Raw genomic sequence first — 27,744 nt, 5'->3', positions numbered from 1 at the left:
CATCTTGGTAGTGGAGCAGCTTGGTTTCCCGGGGTGTTTTGCCTCTCACTGTGCTCAGAGGAGACCGGCAGCCTCTGCAGCACTTGCTGAGATTCACTGCGGTCAGGAGAGAGGATCCTGTCCTGCTCCACATACTCACTCCCCCATTTGCTTTCTGATGACCCCGGTACAGGGCAGAGCTGGCAAAAAAAAAAAAAAAAAAAAATCCACCCTCAGAGTTCAAAACTGGGCAGCTTTTGTGTTTTCTTTTTGACTCGTGAAGCATCCTTAAGGTCCAGCCTGCCAGGACACCCAGGGTACAGTCATCTGCTCGTCGCTTGCTTGCTGGGGCTCACACTTGTGTGAGACAACTTTGCCTCTTGCTGTTCCGCTATTTCCCATGGCTCTACCCCGCTCCGCGCCACTGACCTTTTGTTTGGTCGTGTTTGCTTATTTTTTAATAAGGAAAAAAAAAAATCAAAAGAAAAAAGTCTGGGAAATGGTGAGGTGGGGGAAAGGAGCGGGATCTAGGGGCCGTATAAAGGGCGGGTGCGGGCGATGGGAGGCGGTGTAGCGGGGCGCAGCGCCGTGGGGCGGTGCGGGGCCGCTCCCGGTGGCTCGGGCGGGGCGGAGAAGGGCGGGGGGGCTCCGGGAGGTGCCGCCCACCGGGAGGGCCGATCCCGGGGGATAAAGCGGGTGCGCGGCGGCGGAGGCGGCGATGGGCGCGGGATGGCGGCGCTGGGGGCGCTGGTGAAGAAGGCGTGGAGCGTGCGGAGGTTCGTGGTGCTGCTGTGCGCGCCGCTGGCGCTGGTGCCCGTCCTGCTCAGCCTCCCCCCAAAGGTACCGCCACCGGGCCGCGGGATGGGGACACGGGCACCGGCACACACACGGAGCGGGAGAACAAACCGGGGACGCTGCCTCGGGACCAGCACCCTGGGATATGTGGGACACCGACCGGGGACACAGGGGACACAGCCTGGCTGCTCCGTGCCACCGCGGCAGCAGGGTTTGCCTCTGGAAGGGTCACCCTGCTGCCTGCCGGGGCTGGACCACGGAGGCAGGGGATAGCAGAGTGTGGGCTGCGCAGCCTTTTGCAACAGCTTAAAGTGAGAATGGATGGGGCATCCTGCGGCCACGCTGGGTTTACAGGGGGAAGGAGGGATGGATAACGTGAACTGTGTTTAATGTTTCTTATACGGACCTTGGGAGGTGGGAGGATCGTATAGCTCAGCATCAGCTCGAGCTCAGTGGCAATAATTAGTGCCTCTTGCTGGTACCCAAGGGCCCTGCAGTTTTTATCAGTAGTGCCCAAATGGCATCTGGGGAAACTGAGGCGAGACCAGCATCACCCCGAGCAGGGTTTGCAGAGCTGGGGTAGAAAGTAAGTTCCCGGTGCTGAGAGTCTGCCTGGCATCGCCGGGCCGTCCCCTGAGCCGGGGGAGTGGCAGTGGGACAGGGACCTGCCGAGCTGTGCTCTGCTCGTGCTGCAGGGCCGGGAATGCCGGGGACACCTGAGTGCTGCTCACAGCGCCGGGGGTGACTCTCGGGGACACCTTTGGGGCTGTATCTGAAAAGGGATTGAGAGTAAGATAAGTAGTGTCTTGTAAACGTGGAAACTGGTCTCCTGTTAAGGTTTGTGCTTTAGCATGTGATGAGCTGCACATAAAGCAATCTGTGGCAAGGCTTTGGGGGCTGGAGGATTTTTTTGGGCTGTCCTACATACACAGCCCTTGTGCTGGAGCCTCTGAGCCTTGGGTGAAGTCCACGGGGCAGTGAAGACACTGTGGAATTTTGCACCGTTGACTTCAGCGTGAGCAGATTTCATCCTCATGTTCTGACTCAGATCCATTTGAGGATGACCTTTTTTACAACGGAAAATAAGTAATGGTCAGTAGGTAGTAAATATAGAATAGTTTAGGTGCTGTAAGGACACAAAATTGATATTTAATTCTGCCTGTTCAGTGCTTGTCAGGTGAAACCTTCTCGTTTGAGATAAAAATGCACCTAAAATAAAATTATCTTAAAAATAATATAGATTGACCATTACTTTATTTAGTGACACCATATATTAAAAGAGACATTTCTTTGGCTTTAATGTCACTTTTTTCTCTGTTTTATATTATTGACTGAGTTATGAGTAGGACTGTGTTAAATATCTGCCTCAAGGAGCAGAAAACACCTAGCACAACAGGTACTAAATTCCTTTGCAGATTCCTAAGGGAATAGTTACACTTCTATATTAATTTTCAGTAGCTTCAGGTGTATTTAATAGCATCTTGTTTGACTTTGGCACTTGCAGGAATTGTGAGATACGATTAGAGAGTGAGGAGATGCACTGTATGCTAAGGGCAAGCTCCTGTCTGGTCTGTGCAGAGGTTAATTGTGAGAACAAATCACAGATGAACCCAGCACTGTGGGACGGGCCTTGATCTAGGTGCTCTGTGTGCTGCTAGAAGTGTGTAGTGTCACACAGGCTGTATAAGGATTTGGATGTTCAGGAAAGGGATTTCTGTATGTGTACAGAACTAAAAAGTGTCTGTGTGGTGTGATGGTTCTGCTCAAACCCGCTCAGCTCCTCCAGTAAGCTGGTAACCCACTCCAGGGTGCAGTCCATGGAGGTCCCCATGAACAGGGTGGTCTGATCAATGCTGTTTTATTAAAGAAAAATCATGTTGGGAAAGTGGAAATGTTTGAGCTGAGTGAGTGGCCAAGCTGTTGTAAGGAAAGAGGACCCTGGCAGAGCTGGCTGCTCTGCTGCTCACCTTGGGGGGTCTGTTCTTCACTCTCTGTGGGCTTTCAAGCATCAAAGGTGGTAGCAGTGACACTGGCTGGTACCTGTGCTGGTGCCTGTCAAAACCTGGATGCTCACATGGGTGAACCAATGCAACATTCCAAGCAAGTCCAACTGCAGCTTCCCCAGGTTCTCCCAGGGTTTGGCATGGGGGGAACCTGTAGCTGTTAACTCCTGTACACAATTGTATCTGTTCATGTTCAGGGGTCAATGATTCATCCAGGGTTTCAACACTAAACTCTCTCACTTGTTCAACAAGAAAAGAAACTCGCTGTTGCATCAACAGGGGATTAAGTTCTGACGTCTGGAGCTTGCCTGACCCCCCCGTCTGCAGTCTGAGCCGCGAGGGGCTGCGGGAGAGGAAGGAGCAGGTTATGCTTTTAACCACAGTGTGAAAACACCAAGGGGGAGGAACAGGGTCAGCAGGCAGGGATCAGGGGTGGCAGAGTGTGGAAGTTGTCCTGGCACGTGATGGCAGAGGCATGCCCTCGGCTGCACCACCCGGGTCAGGTGCTCTGTCCTCACACGGGGCTGGAGCCCAGCCTGGGCTCTCCTGAGCCAGGGCATGAGAGCTGCTGCAGGTGTTCAGCAAGAACTCAACTGACTGGGCTGCTGCTGGAGTTACTGGGAGCCTGTCCCAGGCAGGGCATCCAGGGACAGCAGGCTGGGGCAGGAGGAGCTCCTGTGTCATGTGCAGGCACTGTAACAACCGTGATGCTGCTGAGTGCTTGTGCATCTGAAACGTGGGGGCCTTGGACGAGCTGGAGAACCCTGTGCTGCTGCTTGGGTGGTTGGGATGCTGCCTGGCAGGGTGCAACAGAAACTGGTAGGAGATGAGAAGCGGTGAGGCACAGCCTCTGCTGGTCTCAGGATGAGCCTTCCCTTGTGAGAACGTGTTTTACAGACACCTCTGCAGTTATTTGCTGCTCTGTCGATGTTTTAAATCTGTTCTCATCATGTCACTATTTACATTCTCCCTATGGGGATGCTCAGCAATTTCCTAAGGGGTTTCCACCATAAAAAGCCACCTCAGCTCTGGTTTCACGGGCAGCATTTCACTCGGATCTAGAGACCAAGAAATCTTGAGTTGAAGCTGATAGAACACAACAGAATGTGGATTAGTATATCCTTTTTGAGTGATACCTTATGATGTGGGTGCAGTGGGTTTTTCAGCAAAACCTACACCTAAGTGACGTCCCCCTGGAAACACAATCCTTTGAGAAAAATCATTCATCAAATCTGCTCTTTCTTATTGGTGATGGACTCCAGTATCCACATCTTCAAGCTGTGATTAGAGCTCTTGCCAGCTGTCACTCTGCAGTGTTTTTTTCTCCAGATCCCTATGTGAGTCCCTTCACAGAGGGGTGGTGACAGGGCTGGCACTGCTGCTGTTAGTTGCCCTTGTTTCTAATTGACGGCCTCTGTAGGTTGTGTTGTGGAGAGGGAAGCTTGTGTAAGTGGTTTTGTCTACAACCTCCTTGCTCTTAAACAGAGAAAAGAAAATTCTGCTTTGTGGGTGTGTTTGCTGAGACTTCAGAGTGTGCTCCCCAAGCTGTGTCTGGAACAGTGGCTTGTGTCCATCACATCAGGCAGCAGAAGGAAATGCTCCGTGTGGAGCCAGTTCTCTGCACAAGGGTCTGTGTGTCACCTCAAGCTCTGGTTGCTGCTGAAATGGCTGAATATTTGTCCCGTGAGTGGAAGTGCCTGCGACCCCCCTGCTCGAAGGGCTGTGAATGATTGCAAAGAGCTGGGGCAGGGCAGGAGGGGCTGGAGGAACTGTTCTGCTCCAAGGGGCATGGGGGCACTTTTAATGAGCTGTGCAAAGAGCTTGTTCCAACAGCTTCTAATGAACTCAATGTCTACAGCCTCTTGGCTTGGTAACAGCTGAGGCAGCCAAATCTGCTAAAAGGAGCTCTGAGCAGGCAAATAGGGCCCAGTGCCTTCAGAAAACAGACTTGACTTCCTCGGTGGCCATAGAGCAATTTAAAATTAACTTGGACGTGATGGGTCTTCCTGGTTAGAACAAGGAGACTTCAAGATCTTCCAGAAGAAAAATTACATCGCTTGCACTGGAGAGCAAAGAGCATGAAGGGCGTCTTTGTGGGCAGAGGCGTGATGCAAACGTAGACAAAGGGGATGGGAGTGGGTTCCTGCCCACTGGAGGGGAGCTGGATCCTGCCTGCAGAGCATGGACAGGCAGGGAGCAGCCTAGAGAGCAGCCTGGCAGGAGAAATAAGTGGTCAGTAGCAGGTAGCCTGATTTTACATTTCACGCACAAAGTCCATCTCTTCAGTGTTCGTTTCTGGCGATTTGGGAAGGCCAGTTTCACAAAACTGGAAGAAATGGTCAGTTAGAAGATGAGAGCAGGAACTTCAGTGGGGAAAGAGAGGGATAACTGAAAGTGTAGTGACTGCATTTTGTCACATCCTCAGTGAGCTTCAGTCCAGAGAGAAGGGCAAGCCTGGCAAAGAGCAAGCTGGCACTGGGACGATGTGAAAGCAGCAGTGCTTGGGTTGGGGGAAAGGGAAGTTTTTATTGGCAAGAGTCAATATTAATTGGAAAACATGACAGCATATAAAACATGTCTGCCTGATTGCTGCCTGTCTCTGCAGTGATTGACTCAATGATTGTAAAGGTCTTTTACAAACTACTTGTTTCTGTGGTTCTATGAGAAGAGATGTGGAAGAATTGAGGAAGAAATCCCTGGGCGGGGCGTTGAGGGTGATGAACACCCAAATGTTGTAATCTGTTGCCAGATGGACAGCACAGAAAAAGCCACATTCAGTGGAGTATTTTTGTTCTATACTGAGCAAAGTTCTGATAGTTCAATCCTACAACATAAGAAATTGGCTCATAATAAATATTTTTACTGTGACAGTAACTAAACAGAAATACAAAATTTCATATATCTAACCCTGACTACTTTAAAATCCATATGTTCAGACAACCTCCATACAATGATTTTGCAAGAGCTGCCTGAAGAGTTTGTTGTGTCCCAATAAGCTGGGTTTGTTTCTACAGACCCAGTACAGATGGAGATCACCAGGGATGCTGACCACGTGCCAGGCTGATCTGTAGCCTCCCTTGGGAAATATTAAAAAAAACCCACAAAAAACCCCACAAAAAAACCAAAAAAATAAGTGGGAGATCATAATATGTAATTAGCCCCACATACCTACAGGGCTGGCTATCCACAGCCAAGGTGGTTAATGTGATATTTGTGTGTATGGGACATGTGAATGTTGACAAGAGCAGTGAAAAGTCTGCCAAGCTGCTATTTGTTGAGTTGGTGACGTTTTGCCACACACTCAATTTGCCCACTTTATCTGAGCTTCAGCTATTTCACTTTAAAACAGAGATTTTTTTTTTTTTTGCCAATTACAAAATACCACAAGAAGTTTCAATGAAAGTGTTTAATAAGCTTTATGTCATTTTAGCAGAGGAAAATAAATTCCCTGAAGCTCTTGCAGCTTTGTGGGCCTGTGTTACTGGGCCCTTTCTAGCCACTCTGCAAATAGCCAGCAGGAGCAAAATGACTCCACTGGCAGGGAGGCTGGTCAACAGGCTTGGGCTGTGTCCAGGTTACATCATGCTTGCAGGTGCTGGGCTGGTAGGAATCAGATTCACGTACCCATCCTGCTGGAGAACAGGCAGGGAGCACGGTGAGGCTGGTGGCACAGTTACAGCTGTGACATGAGAACACTCAGGGCTTTTTTTTCTGCTCCAAGTAGCTCTCTGTATCACAGATAGGATGTTTCTTTATGATAGCAGAGGGATAAAAGGGCTTGAAAAGCTCCATTTCAGCCCAAATCTCTCTTGGTATCGGTATCAAGGTCCTGGAGGAGCCCTGTCTGCTACTCTTTTACCTGGTTACAGGGTGCTGGGGGGAGCCTGTGTGGGCTGCTGGGGTTGTGATGACCATGCAGCATTCAGGAGCTGATGGAGAAAACCCAAAGTTTGGCCAAGGCAGGGCTGCTTTGAGCACTGATTCTGCCTGGTGGGGAAGCTGTGGGCACTGGTCTGATGGGGAACAGGGTCCAGCTGAAGATCCTGGTGTCCCTTTCAGGCTGGCACTGGGGACTGGTGGCTGTGCCTGTGCTCTGCCTGGGCCAGCCAGCTCTCCTTACCTGACCCACATTCCCTGCCAGAGCCTCCTTTCCCTGGGGCTCTCTGCCCTGCCTGCAGACCGCCTGCTCTCCTGCCCACAGGAGACAACCTCATGGCTTGGTTTCCTCTGCCATAGCTCAGCAGGCCCCCCAGAGTGGAAAATCCCCGGTGCTTTGAGTGTAGCAAAGACAGGATCTGTGTCTGCAGGGGCAGAGGTCGATCCCAAGGCTCTTGAGCAACAGGAAGAAGAGCTGCTGCAGTCCAGAGCCACCAGATCTTTCCTGGAAATCATTAAATGGCTATAAAATTAACCTGATCATGAGATCTATTTTAAAGCTCCTATGTGCCACCATGAACTTTGACAAAATTCTGTTGAAAAACGTAAATGCAAAGCTGCAGGGAGGTACAAGAAGTAGAAGGAGTGTTGACAAGGATGCAGCCAAGGGATCGAAGGATAAAGATCATGTGGAGAGAGCAGCAAGTTCAGCTCAGCCTGTCCAGGGGCACCCTTGGCCAAATCCCTAAAGGAACATTCTCCTGACATTTGTTAGCATTTATTGTTTGTGTACTAACCAAATATACCAGACACTGGGGACATCAATTAATTGACCTTCACAAAATATCTTGAAATCAAAAAACTTTCAATTTCATATAGAGTTTGGTTCAATTTCATTGATGACTTTTTTTTTTTTTTTTCATTCTGAGGAGGGTTTGGTTGAAATTTAAGTTATTGTGGATTGTTCCTTTTTTGTTCAATGGTGGTCCAATCTCAAAAAAGCTGCAATTTGTCCTCTTTTAAGGTAGAATAAATTGGATAAACAGCACTATGGCTTTCTTGAAGTGGTTTCCTGTTGATCCTTATAGGTTTCAAAAATTCAGGAAAGCCTTTCACATGGCAGTTCTTTCTACCCTGTTTCAGTTTTACCCTTGGCTTTTGATCTTGCAGCGAAGAGGAGTTATTAGATTGATGCTGTGTCTCATTGAAGTGTTTTCCAGAACATTTTCCATACACTGGAGAATAAATATCCATTATTTATAATTAGTTTTCTTAATTGTGCATCTTCTATTTTGTAAAGTTAATTAAAGCCTTCACTGATATGCTCTTGTATCATTGTTAAATATTTTCAGTTGCTCTACTCCTGTAAGAGCTAAAGTGTCTTTATTTTGAAGTTGACTTTAGTGCAACTTTCCTTGCAGGAAACTGAAGAATATTTTGCCAGTGGGAGAAAAAAAATTATCCATATGTCCTTCGGAAATGAAATGGAAAAGAGCTTAATGAGAGCAAATCTATTTCTTTGGCATATAAAAAGAACCAAAATAAAGAGAAATTATCAATTGGCACAGGAATTAAATCGTTAATCTAGGGGCAAATACTTTAAAACATGAGTCTTTATTTTTGTAAACTTTAGCAAAGCCAGGTTTGCTGCTCTGGTCCTGCTGGCCAGGGGGAAGTGAAGCACAGGGAGCCCATGAGAGCTGCCAGGGCTGAGCTGAGCCTGAGGGTTTTGCTTCACACTCTCATATGTCATTTTATTGGCACTAAAATTAGGTCTGAAAGGGATCTTTAAATCCAGATCTTGGGCACTTCATATGAGGCATTGACACTGCTACAATTAATGTATGAAAATAAAAACAATTACACTCAGTTCTGCTGAGTTCATGTTTCCACGCACACTGAATGCAAAGTGTGACATGAGAACAGTCATGTGAATGCAAAGCCTGGGTGCTAAAAGCAGATCAGAAATTCTATAATTTTGTCTACCTTTCAAACCCTCACTTGCAGGTGTAGTAAACCATAAATCCATGTTGGTTTTGACCTAATTCAGCCCAGGCCTGTAGCAAATTATCTGTAGGTGAACAGGCAGGTGGTGGCTGAACTGTACCTGCTCTTGTGCCTGGCTGAACCCTCAAATGATGCAGCTGAGACCTCATTGTCCCCAAAATGGAGCTCTCCACAGTCCCCAGACCATGCTGTTCTCAGCCTTGGCAGGAGCAGAGCCATCAGCTCCTTCTCAGAAGCCCAGACTCAGTCCAGGGGAGGAAGGTCCCAGCAGAGGGACAGGGGTGCCTTTGAGTAGCAATTCAACCTGCTCAACAAGCTGGAAAAATGATAAAATAAATAGTTCTGTGGCTTCCAAGTGATTCTCAGCAGTTATTTATAGTGCTGTGGGCATTCTGCCTGTGCTTGCTGACAATATCCCTGTTGAGCCCTGCCATGACTGAGCCCAGCTCTGTGCTGGGCTCTCCCCTCCTGGGCTTGGGGCCTCCCTCCTGACTTCCTTCCACTGCCCATTCTTTTGGCCGTGGCTGTCGTGACAAATGGCTTTGGGCTAGTTTGTGCCTCCTGGGTGGATGGATGAATTCACAGTGTGGCGTGGGGGCACTGGGTTTCTGCCAGCCTTGGCCAAAGCTGGGGTGGTGCTGAGTGGTCCTGCCTGCCCCAGGAAGTGGAGTGACCCCAGGGGGCTGGATTTACTGATTTCCGCAGGGGCTGGGATGGGTTGCCATGGAGTGGGTTCTCACAAGTCTCTTGGGAGACTCTGATCCAAGGAAAGAAACCTCTCTGTGTGCTGCCTATTGCAAATGTGTGGAACATGCACCTCCCAAGGGTGTTTTTGCACAGCTGTGGAGAGCATGGTCTGTGGAAGTTGGAGGGAAAGCACAAACATTAAGTGGGTCAGACACCTGAACGTGTTAGCAGCAAAAAACCCTAATTCAACATTGTGGGACAGTTCCTGCTCTTCAAAGATTCCTTGGCTGATGCCTGCAGCACATAGGATGATCAGGCAGTCAAGGAGGATTTTGGTTTTGCTGTGGTCTCAGATCAGTCCTGAACCCCTTAGACCGTGTAGGATGGAAGATATTACACTTGATTTGGGAGAAGTACTGTATCCTTAAGGGAGTAACTGCAGCATTTTGCTTCTCTAAGTGTCTCCAAGTGACAAGATGTCTCTGTAATGCCCCTTCTCACTTTTCCTCTCCTCCTTTTGCAGGAAGGAAGATGTCTCTATGTGATCCTGCTGATGGCCCTGTACTGGTGCACGGAGGCGCTGCCCTTGGCTGTGACAGCTCTGCTGCCCATCGTCCTCTTTCCCTTCCTGGGCATCCTCCCATCTAACAAAGTTTGCCCACAATACTTTTTAGACACCAATTTCCTCTTCCTCAGTGGTTTAATCATGGCCTCGGCCATTGAGGAGTGGAATTTACACCGCAGGATTGCCCTCCGTGTCCTCATGTTGGTGGGAGTGCAGCCAGCCAGGTGACTATGGGAGCAGGGGCTTCTCCACGGGGGATGTGAGCTGCTTGGGAAGTAGCTGTGCTGTGATGCTCCTACACTGGGGGCTGTCCACATCCCCTTTTCTCCAGCTTGTTGTGTTTGTTCAGCTGTTTGCCCCTGGAGCAGGGGAGCACAGGGAGAATCGTTTGGTTCAGCCCCATACTTGTGCTCCATCCAGTTTCAGGAGGGTCACAGAAATCCTTTTTGGTATTGGTTTTGTTATCTCTGCACATGAGCTTCTCCTCCTAATGTGTCAGAGAGCTTTCCAAACTGAAGAAATTCAGCTTTTTTTTTCTCTCTTTCAGACTAATCTTAGGGATGATGTTGACAACGTCTTTCCTGTCCATGTGGTTAAGTAATACTGCCTCCACTGCTATGATGCTTCCAATTGCAAATGCAATTTTAAAAAGCCTCTTTGGGGAGAAAGACACACCTAAGGATATGCACAGGGAAAATGAAGAAAACCAAGGTAATTGAGACAGGGCAGTAGTATGAGCCAGCTGAGGTCTGCCCTGCTGCTCTCAAATCTGTCCCATTTTATTGGCTTCACTGGCACAAATACCATGTTCATTAGCCTGCAGCTCGATCTCAGGGCTAGTCCCACTTTACTGCACACTTTATTCCCATGGTGGAAGAATACTGGCATAAAACTTCCTTTTATCCTGCCCTTTCCTCAAGTCATGCAGGAGGCAATGCTTATGAGTGGCCTGGAAAACCAAAAAGCAGCAATGCCCAGCCAACCTGCTCCATAAACCTGCTGCTGGCACAGGGTAAAGTCCAGCTCTGTGGCACAGTGGTGCTGGTGGGATTTGTAGGGATGCTGTGGGGCTAGCTGGAGCCAGGGAGGGCTGTAGACAGGGCAGGTGATGGGTGCTGTGTGATGGTGCAGGGTGGGACCCTCAGTGTGGCACACGGAGCTGTTGTGTGCTTGGGACATGTGTGTTCTCCTCTTGTTTCCCTGTTTGTTCACCCCTGAAACTGGAGCCTGAGCTGGAGGAGAAAGCAAGGACTCAAGGGAAAGCTGGCAGGTTAAATATCTATCTATAAAGTGCTTTGTGATGTTCTTCCATCTCAATGCTGCTGTTTGGGGTTGTTCCTGAGCAGGTTGAGGATAGCTCAGGGATATGTGGCCAGGTAAGACCTTCCTCCAGCCCTCTCTTCACAAGCCATTTACCAGAACTTTGGGCTTCTGGCAGACAGTGATGAGAAACAGCAAACCAGGAATGACATCCTGACATCTCCTTTGCAGCTATTGCTGGTAGCTGGAGCAGTAGTCACAGCTTCTTCTTCTTCTGCTTCTTCTTGCACTAATTAGTAATTCATCTGCTCTGAACTAAAAGCAATGGCTTCTTAGTTCCCACTGGGTCCTAAGGCAAATAAAGGAGTCCCCAGAAGAAGGCTTAAACATGTGCACACTCTAATAAAGATATAATGAATCATTCATCATCGATGTTCAGCAATCATGAGACATTTGCACTCCAGGTTGCTTTATCTTGTTTGCTTTATGAATTTTTGACTGTTCTTATTGATTAAAATCAACCCCATTGATTTCCTTACTATAATTTCCTGTTCTGTGTTTTGTCAGTCTGCTTTTAACCTTTTTGTCCTCCGCCTCTGAAACTGACCCTGTAGTTGTGGCTGTAAATACAGAAGAGTTTGGGAACACATAAAAGGAAGATTTCTCCCCTTGTCCTAGACACTGTTAAGCACAGAATTGCTTGACTCATGATACTTGCAGTGGTAAGAGAAACCAGAAAAGGCAAGGGAGGGGCATGCAGGTAGAAGAATGAATAAAGTGATGTTTTGCAAATATCATGTGATGGTGTGATGATGGGAGTTTGTGTGAGATAAAGGCTTTTAAAAGTTATTTATGATACAAGTGAAGGAGGAACCACCTGTAACATGTGCAACATTTTGTACATCAAAAACCATATTTTCATGTAGACTTCTAATCTGAACTTTAGTGTCCCAAGGTAGACTCATCCTTTTCTTTAATCTTTCTGAATGGATGAGCAAAGTTGAATTCCTTGAAGGTAGCCCTAAACCTGAAGTCAGTCAAAAGTGATAAATCTGATGTTAGGAGTGGAGATGTGCAGATGAGAAAAAAATATATTCATTTCATAGTTTATAATGCTTATAATCTATCTGAACAAATGTTTATAATCTGTCTGAATTGTGATCTGTGCTCCAAAAAAGACAGATTCATCTGTGAAGGGAGCTGTATGTGGAAGAAAACTGGTACAATGGCATGTGATAAGATCAGTTTGCCAATTGACTTAGTTTCACAAACACTGTGGTAGAGTTTGTGAGGCTAAAAAATATTTGGGTGGTTAAAAGTAACAGTTTAAAATATAATAAAGAATATATGACATTTCTAAGCATTTGAGTTACAAAAAAAATCTCAACAAGTGTATGAAACCAGTTTTATGTAGGACTTTGCTTACACACATGGTGCCTGAATTTAATTGATCTCTGATCAGTTGGTGACACTTTTTCCTTGCTTAGAGAATCTCAAGCTTTCAATCACTTATGTCCATGCTCAATTATGTTGTGAGGGCAGCCTCTTGTAGATCAGCAAATATTTACATTCTTGTGTCACTACAGCTAAAACTCAGTGTAATAATTTGTTCATTTTCACACGCTTGGCTTCTGATGCAAGGCAGCAGGTAGTGAGGCTGGGTGGCTCAAGTCCCAGCTGGTTCTGGTGGATCAAAGCAGGGTTATACATTTAACACCAACAGACATTTTTCAGCTTCTAGAACTTTCCATTTTGGAGGTGAGCCCTGCAATTCTGTGTGACATCTCCAGCAATAGGTGTGTGGCAAACTGGGAGCTGCTGTACCAGTGAGCCTGACCTCTCTCCTGCATCTCCCCACTAATCCATCATTAGCAATATTTCATTTCTCTGAGCACCTTAAATATCTCCAGGTAAAAAGCACAAGAAAATATTTCCATCCTTTTTTTCCTTCACGGAGAATATTCTGCAAATTCAAGTTAAACTGCATTCAGTGCTTGAGGTGTAACTGAGTCACAGACCTGGAAATTATGTCTCTAAAGGGATAGGTGGGAAATGTGCAGTTTTGGACACTGCTGCCTAGTTTGACTGCCTAATGCCAGGCAGTGCTGGCAGGGTGTGGCCACAACACTGCTGCCTGCATCCCTCAGTGGGTGAAGTAGTCCTTTTCTGGTCTTCTCAACCTTTTAGAAACAGTAAAAATGTCATTAGAGCAAAAAGTTATCTAGGGGAAGCATTTCTGCCTCCAAGGTATATGAGGTATTTTGGTGAAATGGGCAGAGAATTCTAATACTGCTCTGGGAGAAGTGTGTACAGTTGGGTCCAAACTCTCTTATCTTTGGCCTTTTCTGACTTATGGACCCATAATAATTTTCAATTCCTTTTTTACAAGTTTCATAGGAAAAGCTCTGCAGTATGACTGGCTTTCCTTTGCATGATAACCTTTGCAATCCTTCCTTGAAAGATAACTCATAGATGGTCCTGCCCAGATTGGCTGGTAATCTGAGCTTAGCAGGGGAAAGAACAATTTAAAAAACTGAGGTAGAATGAAATATTTTTGCAGAGCCAGGACTGGGCTCCAGTGGGACAGAAGTCTAAGAGCCTTTGGGCTAAATTCATTGAGGGATCAACAGTCAACCATGGGTTAATGTTCATCCTTCTAATTACATCCCTTCATCGTGGCAAGGTTGGGATGAAAGCTCAGCATGTGTGTGTCCAAGCCAATTAACTCCAATTCAGTAAATTAGCAATGTGTAAAACATGACACTGCAAAAATCCTTGGTTCACTGAGCTGGTATGAGCACAGTGTCTTTGGCACACACGTGAGTGAGTCCAGAGACTTTGACCACTGGCTTCTCTCCATGCTTTGGATTTCTAGGTCATGTTGCCTGGAAGGGAATTTGGGGTTTGGGCTCAGAAGGGGCGCAAGGAAATTTGGGGATTGCTTGGGTGGCAGTACCAGGAATTGGGCTCTGGATGTAGCTGTCTGCAGAGTGCAGGGGAGGGCAGGCACACAAGCCTCTGCACCCAAAACCACACGGAGAGGACAAGGAGAGGCAGCAGAGGCAGCAGGGGTGGGGCAAACTCACAAGTGCTCCAGTCCCATGGGGAACATGGGAAATGGGATTTGGTGGCACATCTCCCAACCTCAGGAGGTCAAGCCCTGACCACAAATGCCACGAGCCTTCATGTCAGGTCTGGTAACAGAGAGTGATTGAATTGCATTTCCATTTTTTGATTTCTGATTTCTCCCATGGGTTGATGTGGTCAAGTGGTGTGAAGTTCCCAGTTTACTGGGACTGGCTGCTCAGCCTGCAGCCTGTCATTTGTGGAGAGGATGATGGGCTTGGAATGGTCCTTGCTGTCAGGGTGGCTTTTGCAGGACCTAATCCCCAAATGTGTCTCACTCTTGTCTTTAAAGAAGGAATTACAGCCTTATGGTGACTGCACTCTATGTCTGCAGAGTGTAAAATTCTCACCCCATGGGAATGAAGCTCAGTGACAGGAAGAGCTCCTGCTGTGCCTTGGGGAACCTGCCTTGCAGATACAACAAGGCCCAACAGTGTTTCTTCCTAAGAATGATTTATGGTTAATCCTCCTGCAAGAAAACCCACCCCAAACCCATGACTTGGTAAGGGATGCCCTGGAATCTTGTGTTAGAAGTTCCCAAAGGCCAACCTTTGGCAAAAGCTGTGAAGGGCCCAAGTTCCTGGGTGTTGGAGGAGAAGCTGGGTGCTGTGGTGGGGCTGGAGCAGTGGCAGGAGGAGGTGGGCATGTTCATCCCTGCCAGGTGCTCCTGACCCCATCCCCTTGGTGTGAACTCACCTTTCATTTGCACAGCCCCTCCTCTAAAGTGGTAGTTGTTTCCTCTGTCCCTCTGTTTGGTTCAAGGAGAATTTTCTAGATGCTTTGAACTGTTTTAAAGTCCTCATCTTTCTTTTTCAGCATCTTTACAGCAGAATAAACTTTACACTGTACCAACTGAGATGCAGTTTCTGGCAAGTACTGAGGAGTAAGTTAACTATAAAGTTTGTATTAGAGAGTTGAGAGAGAATTATCCCCTGAGCTAGACCAAGTGTTAGGAATCTTAAATTCAATCATTGCAATGTTTTGATTTTACTGAACGTGCTGGTCACTAGCAGCCTGATGATAAAAACCCTCCTTTTTGTGTCCAGCATCCCTCTGCATGTCCAAATCATTACAAAGGTTTCTTTCAGCCACTCTGAAATCATAGCCAGAGGTGTTTCCTGCTGGGGATTTGTGCCTTGGTTTTCTCAGGAACATCAAATGTGTGAAGCTGATGATGTAAAACCCCCCAGGATTTACATACTGGCGATGGTCCTGCTTTGATAACAAGGATGGGGAGGAAGCATCTTTTCAGGAACACAGGAACAGACGTTTCTTTCCTCAAATCCATCAAATTTTAGTTCTTTTTCCTTTTGGCAGTCCTGTGAACTTTATGCTCAGTGTTTCAAGCTGCTGAGGGGCTGGGCAAGGCACAGGCACCCCCAGCTCCTATGGATGGGTTTGAGGGTGCTCTGTCCTCTGCAAGGCTGACAAGGTTCACCCGGCAGACCCCTCTGCAGCACTGAGCTGCTGGGGTGTCCTTGAGCACACTGGTAGCTTGGATTTCTAAAAACTGGGAATTTTCCTTCTGTCAAGGCTCTGAAGTGGTTGCACTGTATTTAAACCAGGGCTTTCACCGGATTCTCTTTTGGACTATTTTAAAGCAAAGATCTGGCGGAGGAGAAGGAGCTTTCCAGTGATGCTCTCTCGGATTTAAAAAAGGAGGAGGAATACAAAACAAACATATGGAAAGGTTTCCTCATCTCAATCCCATATGCAGCCAGCATTGGAGGAACAGCAACGCTGACAGGAACTGCACCAAACCTCATCCTTCTGGGACAGCTGAAGAGGTATGGGAGGCTGTCCTGGGGATCTTTATCAATTCTGCAAAACAGAGACACATTCTACATCCCTGTAGGAAACTCCTTTCTGTGCTGAGTGCTGGTTTGGAAAATTCACGCCCTTCCAGAACGTTTTGGGAAATGAAAGCAGGGAGTGCACCAGCCTTAGACTTAATAAGCAGGTTTCCAGCAGAGCCAGGCAGGATGTCAGCCAAACTGGAGCATGTGTGCTTCACCTCACTGATGCTTTTAATCCCATTGAATTTAATGGGACTTGACTCCATGTGGACAATTAACCTGGGAACTGTTTTGATGAAGCAGACTGTGTAGTGCTTTGTGAGCAATTGTAGCTACTGCTGTATGGGAGAAAGAAAAATAATGAACCCACTACTTCTGGCCTGTTCTCTTAGTCATAAAAGATTCTTCCTATGTGCAGAGATTTGTGCCAGCCCAGGCGCCCACAGGTATTTCTTACTTTTGCTGATCTCTACGAGAAGCTCATACAGCCTGTCCTGGGCACTGCAGCATCCCAGCGAGGTTCATGTCCAGCCTCTCCAGCAGTTTCTGCAGCAGGATTTATTGCTGGCTGTTCAGGAGTATCTTTGTGTGAAGGCATTGGCCACCTGGAGAGAGATTTCCAGGTCTTTCCTTGCTGGGCTGGGTGAAGTGGGGGTGGATGCTGTCCTGGGAGTTGTCCCAACACAACACTCCTCACATTTTCTTATGTCCAGATAACTCCTAAGGCACAGGGATAGTTTTAAATGCACAGGGGCAGGTTTGTGGGATATTTCACTGCTGATTTCAGATGCTTGTTTACCCATGGATGGAAGGGTTGCTTTCCCATCTTGCATTAACTTGATTTTTCCCGTTTGCTTAGTTATTTTCCAGAATGTGATGTGGTGAACTTTGGTTCTTGGTTTATGTTTGCATTTCCTTTAATGCTGATTTTTCTTCTCATGGGATGGCTATGGATCTCCATCCTGTATGGAGGAATTAACCTGAGGTATGTTGATATTCACTATACATATGTAGTTGATATTCACTATACATGTAGTCTGGTTATATTAGCATTATGAAATACTGAGTTCATCCTGCTTCTCATCCTAAATCTACTGATATCACCCAGGATCATCTCCTGGAAAGTGGGGGAATTTACAGCTAACTCTAGCAGGCCTATCTTCTAACAAGTAATCTATTTTTAAAAAGCTAATATACAATTTTAAGGTTTTAAAGATATCTCACAGTTACATATACTTTACCCAACTGAAAGATGTGTACAGAGAATGTATTATATTCATTCAGTTAAATGTATAATTTTGAAGGTTGTTTTACTGCCTGACCTTGGCCTGTGGAGGGCAAATGGCAGATTTTTAATGACAGAAGGAAAAGCAGGAACTAGCTTTGAAGACTATGATAAAATCTTAGTTCCCCATAAAAGAGACAGGATTTCTTCTTGGGGCAAAAACCTGGGTTTGGAACAGTTTACTTCACAACAGGGCTTAATTTTACAACAATGTGTTAATCTGTAACTGAGAATAACATGTTTTTCTGGTAAATCTTTGCTGGACACAGGCAATCCCTTAGTGTGCACAACCTAAAGCAATTGCAGCACTGCTCTGCTGCTCTTGTGGCCTTTTTCCTCCTCCACACTCTCACAAGTGACAGTAACAAAGTCTTGCTTCCTCCAGGGACCATACAGAATTTGTAATATTTAGAAAAGCATTTAATTGTTGTTTTGACTTTAAAATGCAAATGTGGGGAGAGGGAAAAAAAAAGAGAACAGGTGTCCAAATATTTACACTGTCTCAGACATAGGGGGAAAAAAAGATCAATGGGAAAGTTTTAATGCAGAAAATGCCAAAGGCTTGTCCTCAGCTTGCTGCTGGGGCTTCTCAGGAGGCTCTGCTTGCTGCCTGTGATGCTTGGCTGGTTCCCACTGCTGAGAGCTGTGCTGCTCACACCGTGTGCCAGGGCTTGTGTGCAGCGCAGCTGAATTCCCCTGGGGAGGACTGGCCATGGCACAGCTCCTGTGGAAGGCAGAGGAGAGGCAGAGGAGAGGCAGAGGAAGGCAGAGGAGAGGCTCAGGGAACGTGATGCTCTGTGTTTGCTTTGGCTCGTGCCCCCAGCACAGGGCTGGCTGTATTGGGATAGCTGGGCCAGCACAGATACCAGAATTCCCCCGTGGAGGAGACACTTCAAAGCTTCACAAGTGCAGCCAAGGCTCCACAGGAGCCTGGTGGGATGCTTGGGCTGTCACTGCTTGGGGATGGTGGCTGCATTTTCTCTGTGGGCAGGTCCTTGGTGTCTGCAGCAGGGCACAGGCACTTTGTGGACACTTTGGCTTTGCTTGAATCCAAAGGGCATTAAAAGGCTGAGCTATGGGCTGGCTGAGCTGAGCCTGCTGTTAGTAACACCTCCTAAAACCCAAGAAATTAAAGAGACAGGAACCTGAAGTGCAGGAGTTTCTAAATGATCAACCATTCATCTATATAGAACATCCAGCCACCACATCCCTTTGAAACAATGAATGGAGGAAGGGCAGGGACCACGGGGCTGGGCAGATGTGTCTGGTACAGAAATTTGGGGTTGTAGGTTGAATCCAGGTCACAGGCAGTGTTAGAAACCAGGTTCGGTGTCATGGGATGTGGTAGGAGATGAAGTGAAAGATATGAATATATCATTTGTATGCACATGCTACAAAGGAGCAAACTGTGTGCAGTCAGTGCAGCCAGGCTAAGAGGCTTAGCCAGGAGCACATTAACATTCCCGGCCACTTAGAAATTCCTCACATTTTTGTTGATCCTCAGCAGCATCCTGGGATCACCCAGGAAATTACAAGTGACTTGAAAAATGAAGGGAGAGATTAATTTTCTGTGTCACCCTATTCCTAGTTGTTCTGCCCAAGTAGGTAACTTGCTTGGAAGGAAGACAAGGAAATCCTGCAATTGGGACTTTCAATTGGCAATCACAGCCCAGGCTGGAGAAAACAGTTCAGAATATAAATGAGAGGAAATTTTCCTCACCTCTGCAGAGTCTCCTTTGTATGAACGCAGAGACAAATGATATATAAAATAAAGCCTTATTACCTTTATCTCAGCAGAGATTTTTGTTGTTAGTCCGTGTAATCTGCAGATAACACAAACTGAGCTGCCAGAGATGTGCAGCTCTTTGAACCTTGAAGAGCAGGTGCTGGAGAAGGGCACTGAGTCCTGCTGTGTGCTGCACAGAAAATGCATTATTTCCTATGTGTCACTTAGGTCAGAGGCATGTAAAAATGCATGTAAAAATATAACTGTGTTTCTTGGCAGGGGCTGGAAAACAAAAAAGTCAAATATAAGAGTGGATGCAGAAGCCCGAGCCAAGGAGGTGATAAAGGAGGACTATCAGAAATTGGGTCCAACAAAGTGAGTTATAAAGTTGGGATAGAAATGAGAAACAAATTAAGTGGGTTTGGAGATATCCTGTTTTAAGAGTGGAGGACTGTGGGGAATGGAGCTTTTTTAAGAAAATTATACTTTTATTTCTACTCAGTCTGCTTGTAACCTGCTGAACTTTGCTTTTTGTATGCTCCAGCCTCTCAGCTTTGCTAGCTTGAATAATTGCAAATAGCAACTTGCACTCAAATCTTTTGAAGAATAACATTCCTGTTAGAGAGGGAATTCATGCTGAGTTGTTTAATTACTCTTTTTGATTTTTCTACTCCAGGAACAAACCCAGTTCTGTGTGTGTTAGGTGCTAATCAACACAGGCTGGATTTCAAAGTTTTGTGCATACCTGTCCTGCAAAGCAGGAGGCATTTGCTGAGAAGGCTGATGAATCATATTATGGATATGAATCATATGGATTGTGGATATACTTTAAGAAATCTTAGAGCTCAGAGAAAATATACAGAAAGAAGTCAGACCCATGCCATGGAACACATTATTTTTTTCTGAATAATTCCCTCAACTATGCTAGTCAAGTGAGGAAAGTCAAAGCTGGTACAAACTGCAATGATGGGGATTATATTTTGGAGTAAGGCACCAGCAGAAAGAAACATGAGTTTTAAACTTCTGAGAGATGCCAAAAAGAGGGGGAAGCAGGAAAAGCTGAATATCTCCCAATCCAACCCTGCATATGTCCAACCATCCACTGATATTCTGGGCAGCAAAGACTACTGAAGACTGTTCAGACTGCAGGGTTTATCCTTAAATGATCTGTGTTTTCCCATCTGTAAAATAATATTTTCATACTCAGGGCAATGCTGTGAATATCCAGCGATGTTTGTGTCGTGCTATCGACGTTGTAATTATTTCTGTTGTGTGGAACATGGAGTGGTTCTTCAAAGACAGCTCTGTGTGCCTGTGCTGTAAATGAAAGAAATTGGTTTATTTGTTCCATTCAGTACATTATCGAGCAGCCTGCAAAATGTCTCTGAAAGAATCAAAGTCCCACTTTGAGATCTAGGAGTGGGAAAGTCCATTAAGCTGAGCTCTACCAATTTGATTAGCAACCCCATAACTAAAAATCAGCTCAAGCAGCCTCTTCCCAAGGGCTTGTATGCCCCTGCTTGTGCTCTGAGGGATTTAAAAAATAGTATTTTGAGGCATCATCTTGGTTAAACCTTAACTCCACTAGATACTTAGTGAATGATATTGCCTTTTACCCTGCTGTTTGTCATGTGTCTAAGGGACAGTGTTTAGATTTTGACCTTGGAGGAATTTGTTCCTGCTGTCTCATGTATTATTTGAATCTCAGTCATCCTTTTGTATTGCTTGAGCTGCAGTGCCACCATCCCTGGCTGGCATCCTGGAGGGACACGGTCAGAGGAATGGCCATGAGGAGCTGCTTGGCCCTTCCTCTCTGCCACACCCAGAGGGCCAACCTGGCATCCAACTCTTGTGACATTCCTGATCTCCATCTTGCCTCCCCTTAAGGTCTTCTAACAAAAGAGTATTGCTGGCAAACACCAGCATCTGCAAATAGATTTGCAGTCTGTTCCAGTGTTTCACTGTAGCTGTTTTTAGAAAATCAGCCTCACTTCTCAGCCAAGATGCTGCAGCAGGAGCTGGATACTTGTCCTCGCTTGGATCCACCCCTTTAGCACATCAGCATTTTAACCTGATCTCTTCATTTCAGGTTTGCAGAACAGGCAATTTTCTTCTTCTTCTGCGTGTTTGCAATCATGCTGTTCTCCAGGGATCCCAAATTCATTCCAGGTTGGGCAAGCTTGTTTGCACCAGGGTAAGACTTTATTTTCATTCCACTGTGCCATTTTGCAGTAACATTTCCAAGTAATTGACATTCCTGAGTTTTGGATTGTGTTGCTTAACACTATTACTCGGGTTTCCTGGAATAAATTCACTGAGCATCAAGGAGCAGAGATAACTTTTATTTTTACCTCTCCTAGAGGAGGTGCATGGAGCTAGTGGGAAGTTGTGATGGTGTCTGTTTGAGGCCATCTCTAGGATTTAATGTTGGGAATGCTGTTTATAGATATATTTACAGTGAAATACTGAGTTCTTTAGGCAATCCACTGATTTCACCAGGGTCTGAAGACTGAAGAGAGATGGCAGGAGCTGATTCTGAGGGCTGTGCTGTATTTGTCAAGTTTGTGACAACAATGCCTTGTGAAGATTAATAGATACAGCAGTTAGGGAATGCTACAGCTCAGAAAGGGTGTTGTTATTTCTTAAAAGAAGAGACCTTCATAGTTTTGTGGGTTTTTTTCAAATAAAATCATGGTTTGATTAATGATTCATTAATATAACAAAGTAGTTATGGACCTTCTCCTCATCAGTTAATAACTCCTTAAATTTAACACATGCTTAAGCATTTTACTGTGTGGAGCCTGCCTTTCACCTGAGAATTTGAGCATTTTGCAAAGAGCTCATATAAATAAGATGGTTTGGGCTCTGTCTCTCTTCCTCTCTGCAATAGGCTGAGGATTCCTGTCCTCATAACTCTGCAATCAGAAAACCAGAACATCAGTGTGGAGGGCATTAGATCTTGGTTTTTACTTTTGTAGGGCAGCTCTTCTGGGGGGTTCACAGCCCATGGTAGAAATGTAGCTCGACAGGGAATTAAAAAAGGAAAGAACTGTGAACAACAAGCATTGTTCAAACCTGATGGAAACTTGTAATCTTCTTTGGTAATTCCCTGTTCTCATAAACTTTGTAATTCTACAGGCTTGTGCTTCTTACAAGTGTTTCTGCTGCTTTTGGACAGGTTTATCTCAGATGCGGTTACAGGAATCACCATTGTGATTATACTCTTCTTCTTCCCCTCACAAAAACCTTCCTTCAGGTGGTGGTTTGACTTGAAAGGTGAGTAGGAGAGCCCTCCAGGCAGGGACTCTGGGCTTGCCTGTGTCCTGGCAGGGCAGGCATGGGGCAAGAAGCAGTGTTATCCCCACTGGAGCTGCAGCAGCAGCACTGGCTGTGTGGGGCAGTGTGGCTTGAAGGTACCATTTGACCCTAGAGAGGCTTTTTCTTTTTGTTCTGAAGTACCAGCAGAGGCTTAGCAGTCAGTGCCCTGCTGCTGGTGGCAGGAATGACTCAGTTGTTCATGTAGCTGTCAGGGCTGGTGCTGTGGTGGGGTGAAGGGACCTGAGATGGGTGTCCATTTGCCATAGCAGACCTGGAGGTGGAACAGAGGTTTGGTGTCTGACTTCCCAACAGTTCCTGTCCTTCGAGGGGAGCAGGGACCTCTGAGAGGGCAGAGCTGGGCTAGTTGTCCATTCTCAGATATAGGTGCTCTTCCTCAGTTTCTGGAATCATTTAGAATTTGAACTCCTAAAGCTCAAGCTCTCCAGCAGATTTTGAAGTCTTGGGTCTGTCCTCTTGAGTAGCAATGAAATACGAATTTTAATTAATTAACCACTTGGAATAAAGGATGATCTGAATGTGGAGAAGTAGCTGATGAAGGCCCTTTGTGGATGATGAAGCATTGCCTGGGGTCTGTGGGAACAAAATAGCAGCTGCTCTGAGTCGTGCACACTTGTTATGTTGTTCATACACAGGAAGATGTTTAATCAGGCCTCCTGTGGATAAAATATGTGCCCTTTTTCAACAGAAAGTTTCAGTCCCAATAGTGCATCCTTCCATAAAACAGAGCTCACTGTATCACGTATGAAGGGAAGATGAGTTCTCTGCTGTTAAACTCACTGGCTGTTGAATGACAAATGGAAAATTAATAACATCTTTTAATTCAAAGGCAGAAAATTTCCACCTTCATTGGACCCTCATCTGTTGAAGACAATGTTTATGTCTGTTACAGAGAGAAAATTAACTTGATATTAAATATTAAATATTAAATATTAAATCAAGAAAGCCTCAAAGAAAACTTTACTGCTAGAATTTTATTTTTTTTTACATCTGGCACTAAGCTAAATGTTCCTTTTGTTGGCTAATTCAAGACACTCCATGTGTGTATTTGATCAGCCACTGATGGTCAGTGAGCTTCAGCTCTGCTGTCAGACCCTGATATCATTCAGTCAGGTGATGACTGATGCTCCTCTTTGGGTGGGTGTGTGACACAGGCCTTTCCTCTTTGTCCAGCACCAAACACAGAGACCCAGCCCTTGCTGACTTGGAGGAAGGCCCAGGAGACAGTGCCCTGGAACATCATCCTGCTGCTTGGAGGAGGCTTTGCCATGGCCAAGGGCTGTGAGGTGAGGCCACAGCGGATGCCATGTGGCATCATCCTGCCCAACGGGGTTGGATCTTATCAGGGTGTCACTTGGTGTTCTCATTTGGCTTTGGAAAACTTGTATCAATGGAGTCACCACACTCAAAGGACGTATTTCTCAACTCCAAGTGGCAACAATACACAACAGATAACTGAGGAGGCCACAACTCCTTGCAAGCTGCTCAATGCAAGACACCCTGAGGACAAAGTTCTAGAAGAGGACCAGTTCCTCTGCAGGAGGATGACTCCTGTTTTTCCTCTCCCCTTCTGCAGGAGTCTGGCTTGTCTGTGTGGATAGGAGGCCGTCTGCATCCCTTGGAAGGTGTGCCACCTCCCGTGGCTGTCATCCTCATCACAGTTGTCATTGCCTTGTTCACAGAGTTTGCCAGCAACACTGCCACTATCATCATCTTCCTGCCTGTCTTGGCAGAGCTGGTAAGGTCATCCCATGGCAAGAGCAGCTTGTCCTCTGCCCTCCCCTTGCCCTGCCCCTTGGGTGGACAGGTTTGTGTTGGGTCTGTGCTGGGACAGACACTGGATCATTTTCCTGCTCCTGAGGCTTCAGGCCCTTCAAAACCCTTGGGAGCAATAAGCCCTGATGGCATAGCACGGACACTGAATTATAATAATCCTTCAGACTTTATTGTGGGAGATGTGATTATTCATCACAGAGTGTGGGACAGGCCTGTGCACAGTGCATTGGCTATTTGCATCCTTTCATTTATCTGTTGGCAGCTTGAATCCCCAATGCCCAATTTCTGTTCCTTTCTGGTTTTCCAGGCCATTCGTCTTAAAGTAAATCCCCTCTATTTAATGATACCAGGAACTATAGGATGCTCCTATGCATTCATGTTGCCAGTCTCAACACCTCCCAACTCAATTGCGTTTTCCTCTGGACATTTGATGGTCAAGGATATGGTAAGTTCCTTTAGATACATAAAATTATGAAAACAATCAGCCTGAGTGTTTAAAGAAGGGATTTTTCTGTATTGTTAGTACTTTAATATGTGGTAAAATGAGAAGACAGAAGTCTGATGCTGTTCTCAACAGTATTTGAAGGCACAGGATGGAAGCAGCTTGTATGAAGTTGAGATTTGGAGCCACCATGGCTCCCAAATGGCGACAAAAGTGGTCTTGAATGTGGTCAGCATCCCCCAGCCCCTTGTCCTGTTCCTCTAGTGTCAGCAGCTCAACTTTTGTAGGTTTCTGGGTGCAGCAATTTTTCCCCAGCTCAGTGAAATAAAGCTTATGAGTAAAATTAGGCTTAGTCCCAGTTCCTGCTCACATTCCTGAGGCTAAACAGATGTTAATGTTTTTGATGGATCAAAGCTTGGTAAGCAGCTGCAGAATGGCCTTTGTGGCTTTAAGCCTGCTTAAAATGTTGCTAATATTAACAGCAATTAAGCCTTCCATTTTTATAATGTTTGCATTCAAATAGCTTCGTGCTTCACATGCTGTCAATGTCCAGTCTAAACTCAACAGCTGTCTTTGTATTTCTTTTGTAGGCAAGAACTGGGTTGCTCATGAATCTTATGGGAGTTCTGCTTCTTAGCTTGGCTATGAACACATGGGCCAAGAGCATCTTCCAGCTGGGGACCTTCCCTGCTTGGGCCAACATCCATGCAGAAAATGCCACCTCACTTGTGACAGCTGTAGAAAATGTCACTTTAAGTGCACTAAATAAAATATGAACAAAGCCACCCCCGGGGAAGGACTCACTCACTTAGGACTGGGGCACTGGAATCGTCAGAGTTTGCACAGGAGGAAAAGCCACGTGGCCGCTCACACTGTGTGGGACCTTCTGGTTTAATTTTATTTTTAGAAATTCTGGTCAGTGTCACAACATCCATTTGTTATTTTCTCTGGAGATCTTTCCCCGCCTTTTGCAGGTACAAATCTGACTCTCCCAGAGTCCTTCTGGTACAGGTGGTTGTTAACTGGAGAACCCGTAAGCACGGAGCATCTTTGGGTAGATGCCTTTTCCCCCATGAGAGCTGGTGAGCCTTGCTGCTCTAGCTTCTGATACCCTACCTCGTTTTGGAAAGCAGCCCTGGCAACAGGGTGGAGGCAACTGGATTATTTATGTGCAGCCCAATGTGAGTGAGTGTATCAGAATCTGGCTGGGGAGAGGGCGGCGTGGCCGGGAGCTTCTGGAGGGCATAGGGCTGGGGTCTCATTGCCATCTCATGAGTGATTCTCTCATGGAGGGTGAAGACTATTTCCTCAGGTTTGTGTGTGAAGGGGTGACTCAGAAGACGTGTCGGTAGGACTCGGTGCATTGCTCCATGCTTTGGAAACTGGGAGGCCACAGTTTGTTTCCAAACACGTTCAATGTTTTGCAAAGCCGGGACAGCGATTGCTGCCTGGTTCTTTGCACTGAGCACACGGATGGGGCTTTGGGACCAAATTAATTTCTGTCGTAACTTTGGACATCGGTGGTGTTTCACCGTTGGTAACTGTGGCCAGTCTTAGGTTTGTGAGATTGACTCACTCACAAACGACCCGCTGAGTCACAGGTCAGTGGACAAGTTGCATTGGAATATTATTGACATTTCTTAAAAATAGGCTTTGATCCTTAACGTCTTTCTAAATCAGATTGCTTGGGTACTTTCAATGAAAGCATTGCAAATTGACTGTGATTTTAATCACCATTTTATCCGATTATTTCTATTTTATTTTCTGTAAGATTATAAAATATTAAATCATCAGTCATTGAAATAGATGATTGAATGATAAAGGATCTGATTCTTGCTTTATGGAAGGTGAGTGACCGGATCCCTGTGCTGGGACTGGTTTCTCTGACTGTGAACTGGTGGAGCTGACAAGATGAACTGGCCCGGGGTAGGGATCCAGAGCATCCCCCTGCTCCTGTGCTGCTGCTAACCCCCAGGGCCGGGTGGGAGGGCAGGCAGGGAGATGTTCCCCAGCCACAGCTGCTGCTGCAGGGGTTACCCTGCGGGTTACCTCGGGGTGATGTGGCAGTGGGAATTCGCGGGGGTTTATCCGAAATCGCCAAAACCAACTGAATGTGGAATTTCGATCAATCAAGTTTAAAAAAAAAATTTAAAAAATCCTTAATGTTCAAACAAAATCCTTAATGATTGTGGAAAACTTAAAATAAAGCACGTTGGTTAGCACGTCACATGATCCTGTTTGCTCTGTAGTTTCAGGGGAGAAAAACAAACCCCGAGCCTCCCGCTGCTCCAGCTCCATCCCTGGTTTGGGCAGCGGCTCCCCAGGAGGAGCAGGAGGGCAGTGCAGTCCTGGTAAACAGTGGAGCAATGGGAAAACCCCTGGCTCAGCATCTCAGGGCTGCTCTGCTAAAGAGCCTTTGAGCATTCCCCAAATCCCTGTTCTGCTTGGCTCTGCTGGGTTCGGGCACTGTCGTTCTGCTCGGATGCTCCTCATCATGCCTTAGCAAAGACGGGCTGAATTGGAAGGGAAAATTGCTTCCTGCAGTTTTCTTTCTCAGCCAGTTGTCCGTGAACGGCACGGGATTGCTGTGCCGGGCCAGGGACCAGGGACCAGGGACCAGGGAACAGGGACCAGGGAACAGGGAACAGGGAACAGGGAACAGGGAACAGGGAACTGGCTGTGCTGCGGGAAGGAGCCCTGTGCTCCCACTGCCCGGCGCCGATGGAGCCACCGCTGCTGCTGCAGGGGATCCTCATCAGCCATGGGACAGAGCTGCCTCTGTCCCTGCAGCCTGGGGGACAGGCAGCAAGGGCTTTGGGATCATCCACTTCTGAGGGGTAACATCCAGTCCAGCTCCTTTGCAGATGTTGGGGTCACAGGTTTGTTTCTGGTCTCATCTCTGACTTGGTGCATCCTCGGTGATCCAATACAGGATGGTTTTGCTTGGGCTTGAAAGCAGAGATGAGACCACAGAGCTTGTGTAGAAGTCTTCAAAAATCACTTCCACATGCCCGTGGCACTGTCTATCCAAGGATCAGGAAATATTTCACAAATGCAGGTGGGCCAGGGTTGTGATCTCTGTGCC

At 46.4% G+C, this 27,744-nt stretch overlaps 1 protein-coding gene across 1 annotated transcript; it reads left to right on the top strand.

Moving 5' to 3' along the window:
* The first annotated feature begins 708 nt into the window (after nucleotides 1-708).
* On the top strand, nucleotides 709-26,878 carry SLC13A3 (solute carrier family 13 member 3). Its single transcript, XM_066330638.1, has 13 exons — nucleotides 709-819; nucleotides 9,871-10,136; nucleotides 10,460-10,623; nucleotides 15,115-15,181; nucleotides 15,900-16,085; nucleotides 16,954-17,079; nucleotides 19,385-19,480; nucleotides 21,195-21,299; nucleotides 22,284-22,381; nucleotides 23,615-23,727; nucleotides 24,018-24,179; nucleotides 24,525-24,662; nucleotides 25,250-26,878. The coding sequence occupies exons 1-13, from the start codon at nucleotides 709-711 to the stop codon at nucleotides 25,433-25,435; spliced, it is 1,818 nt and encodes a 605-aa protein (XP_066186735.1). The 3' UTR covers nucleotides 25,436-26,878.
* The last annotated feature ends 866 nt before the right edge of the window (nucleotides 26,879-27,744 follow it).

The sequence above is a fragment of the Sylvia atricapilla genome, chromosome 16 (genome assembly GCF_009819655.1).
Source record: "Sylvia atricapilla isolate bSylAtr1 chromosome 16, bSylAtr1.pri, whole genome shotgun sequence".
Taxonomy (NCBI): Eukaryota; Metazoa; Chordata; class Aves; order Passeriformes; family Sylviidae; genus Sylvia; species Sylvia atricapilla.
This window is presented reverse-complemented; position numbering and strand designations above follow the sequence as displayed.

Bases quoted from the DNA above. Each gene is read 5' to 3' on its own strand.
- SLC13A3 (XM_066330638.1), top strand. From the start codon at position 709: ATGGCGGCGCTGGGGGCGCTGGTGAAGAAGGCGTGGAGCGTGCGGAGG. The intron at 19,481-21,194 runs GTGAGTTATAAA...TCTTCATTTCAG, and splicing joins CAGAAATTGGGTCCAACAAA to GTTTGCAGAACAGGCAATTT. The intron at 22,382-23,614 runs GTGAGTAGGAGA...CTCTTTGTCCAG, and splicing joins GTGGTGGTTTGACTTGAAAG to CACCAAACACAGAGACCCAG.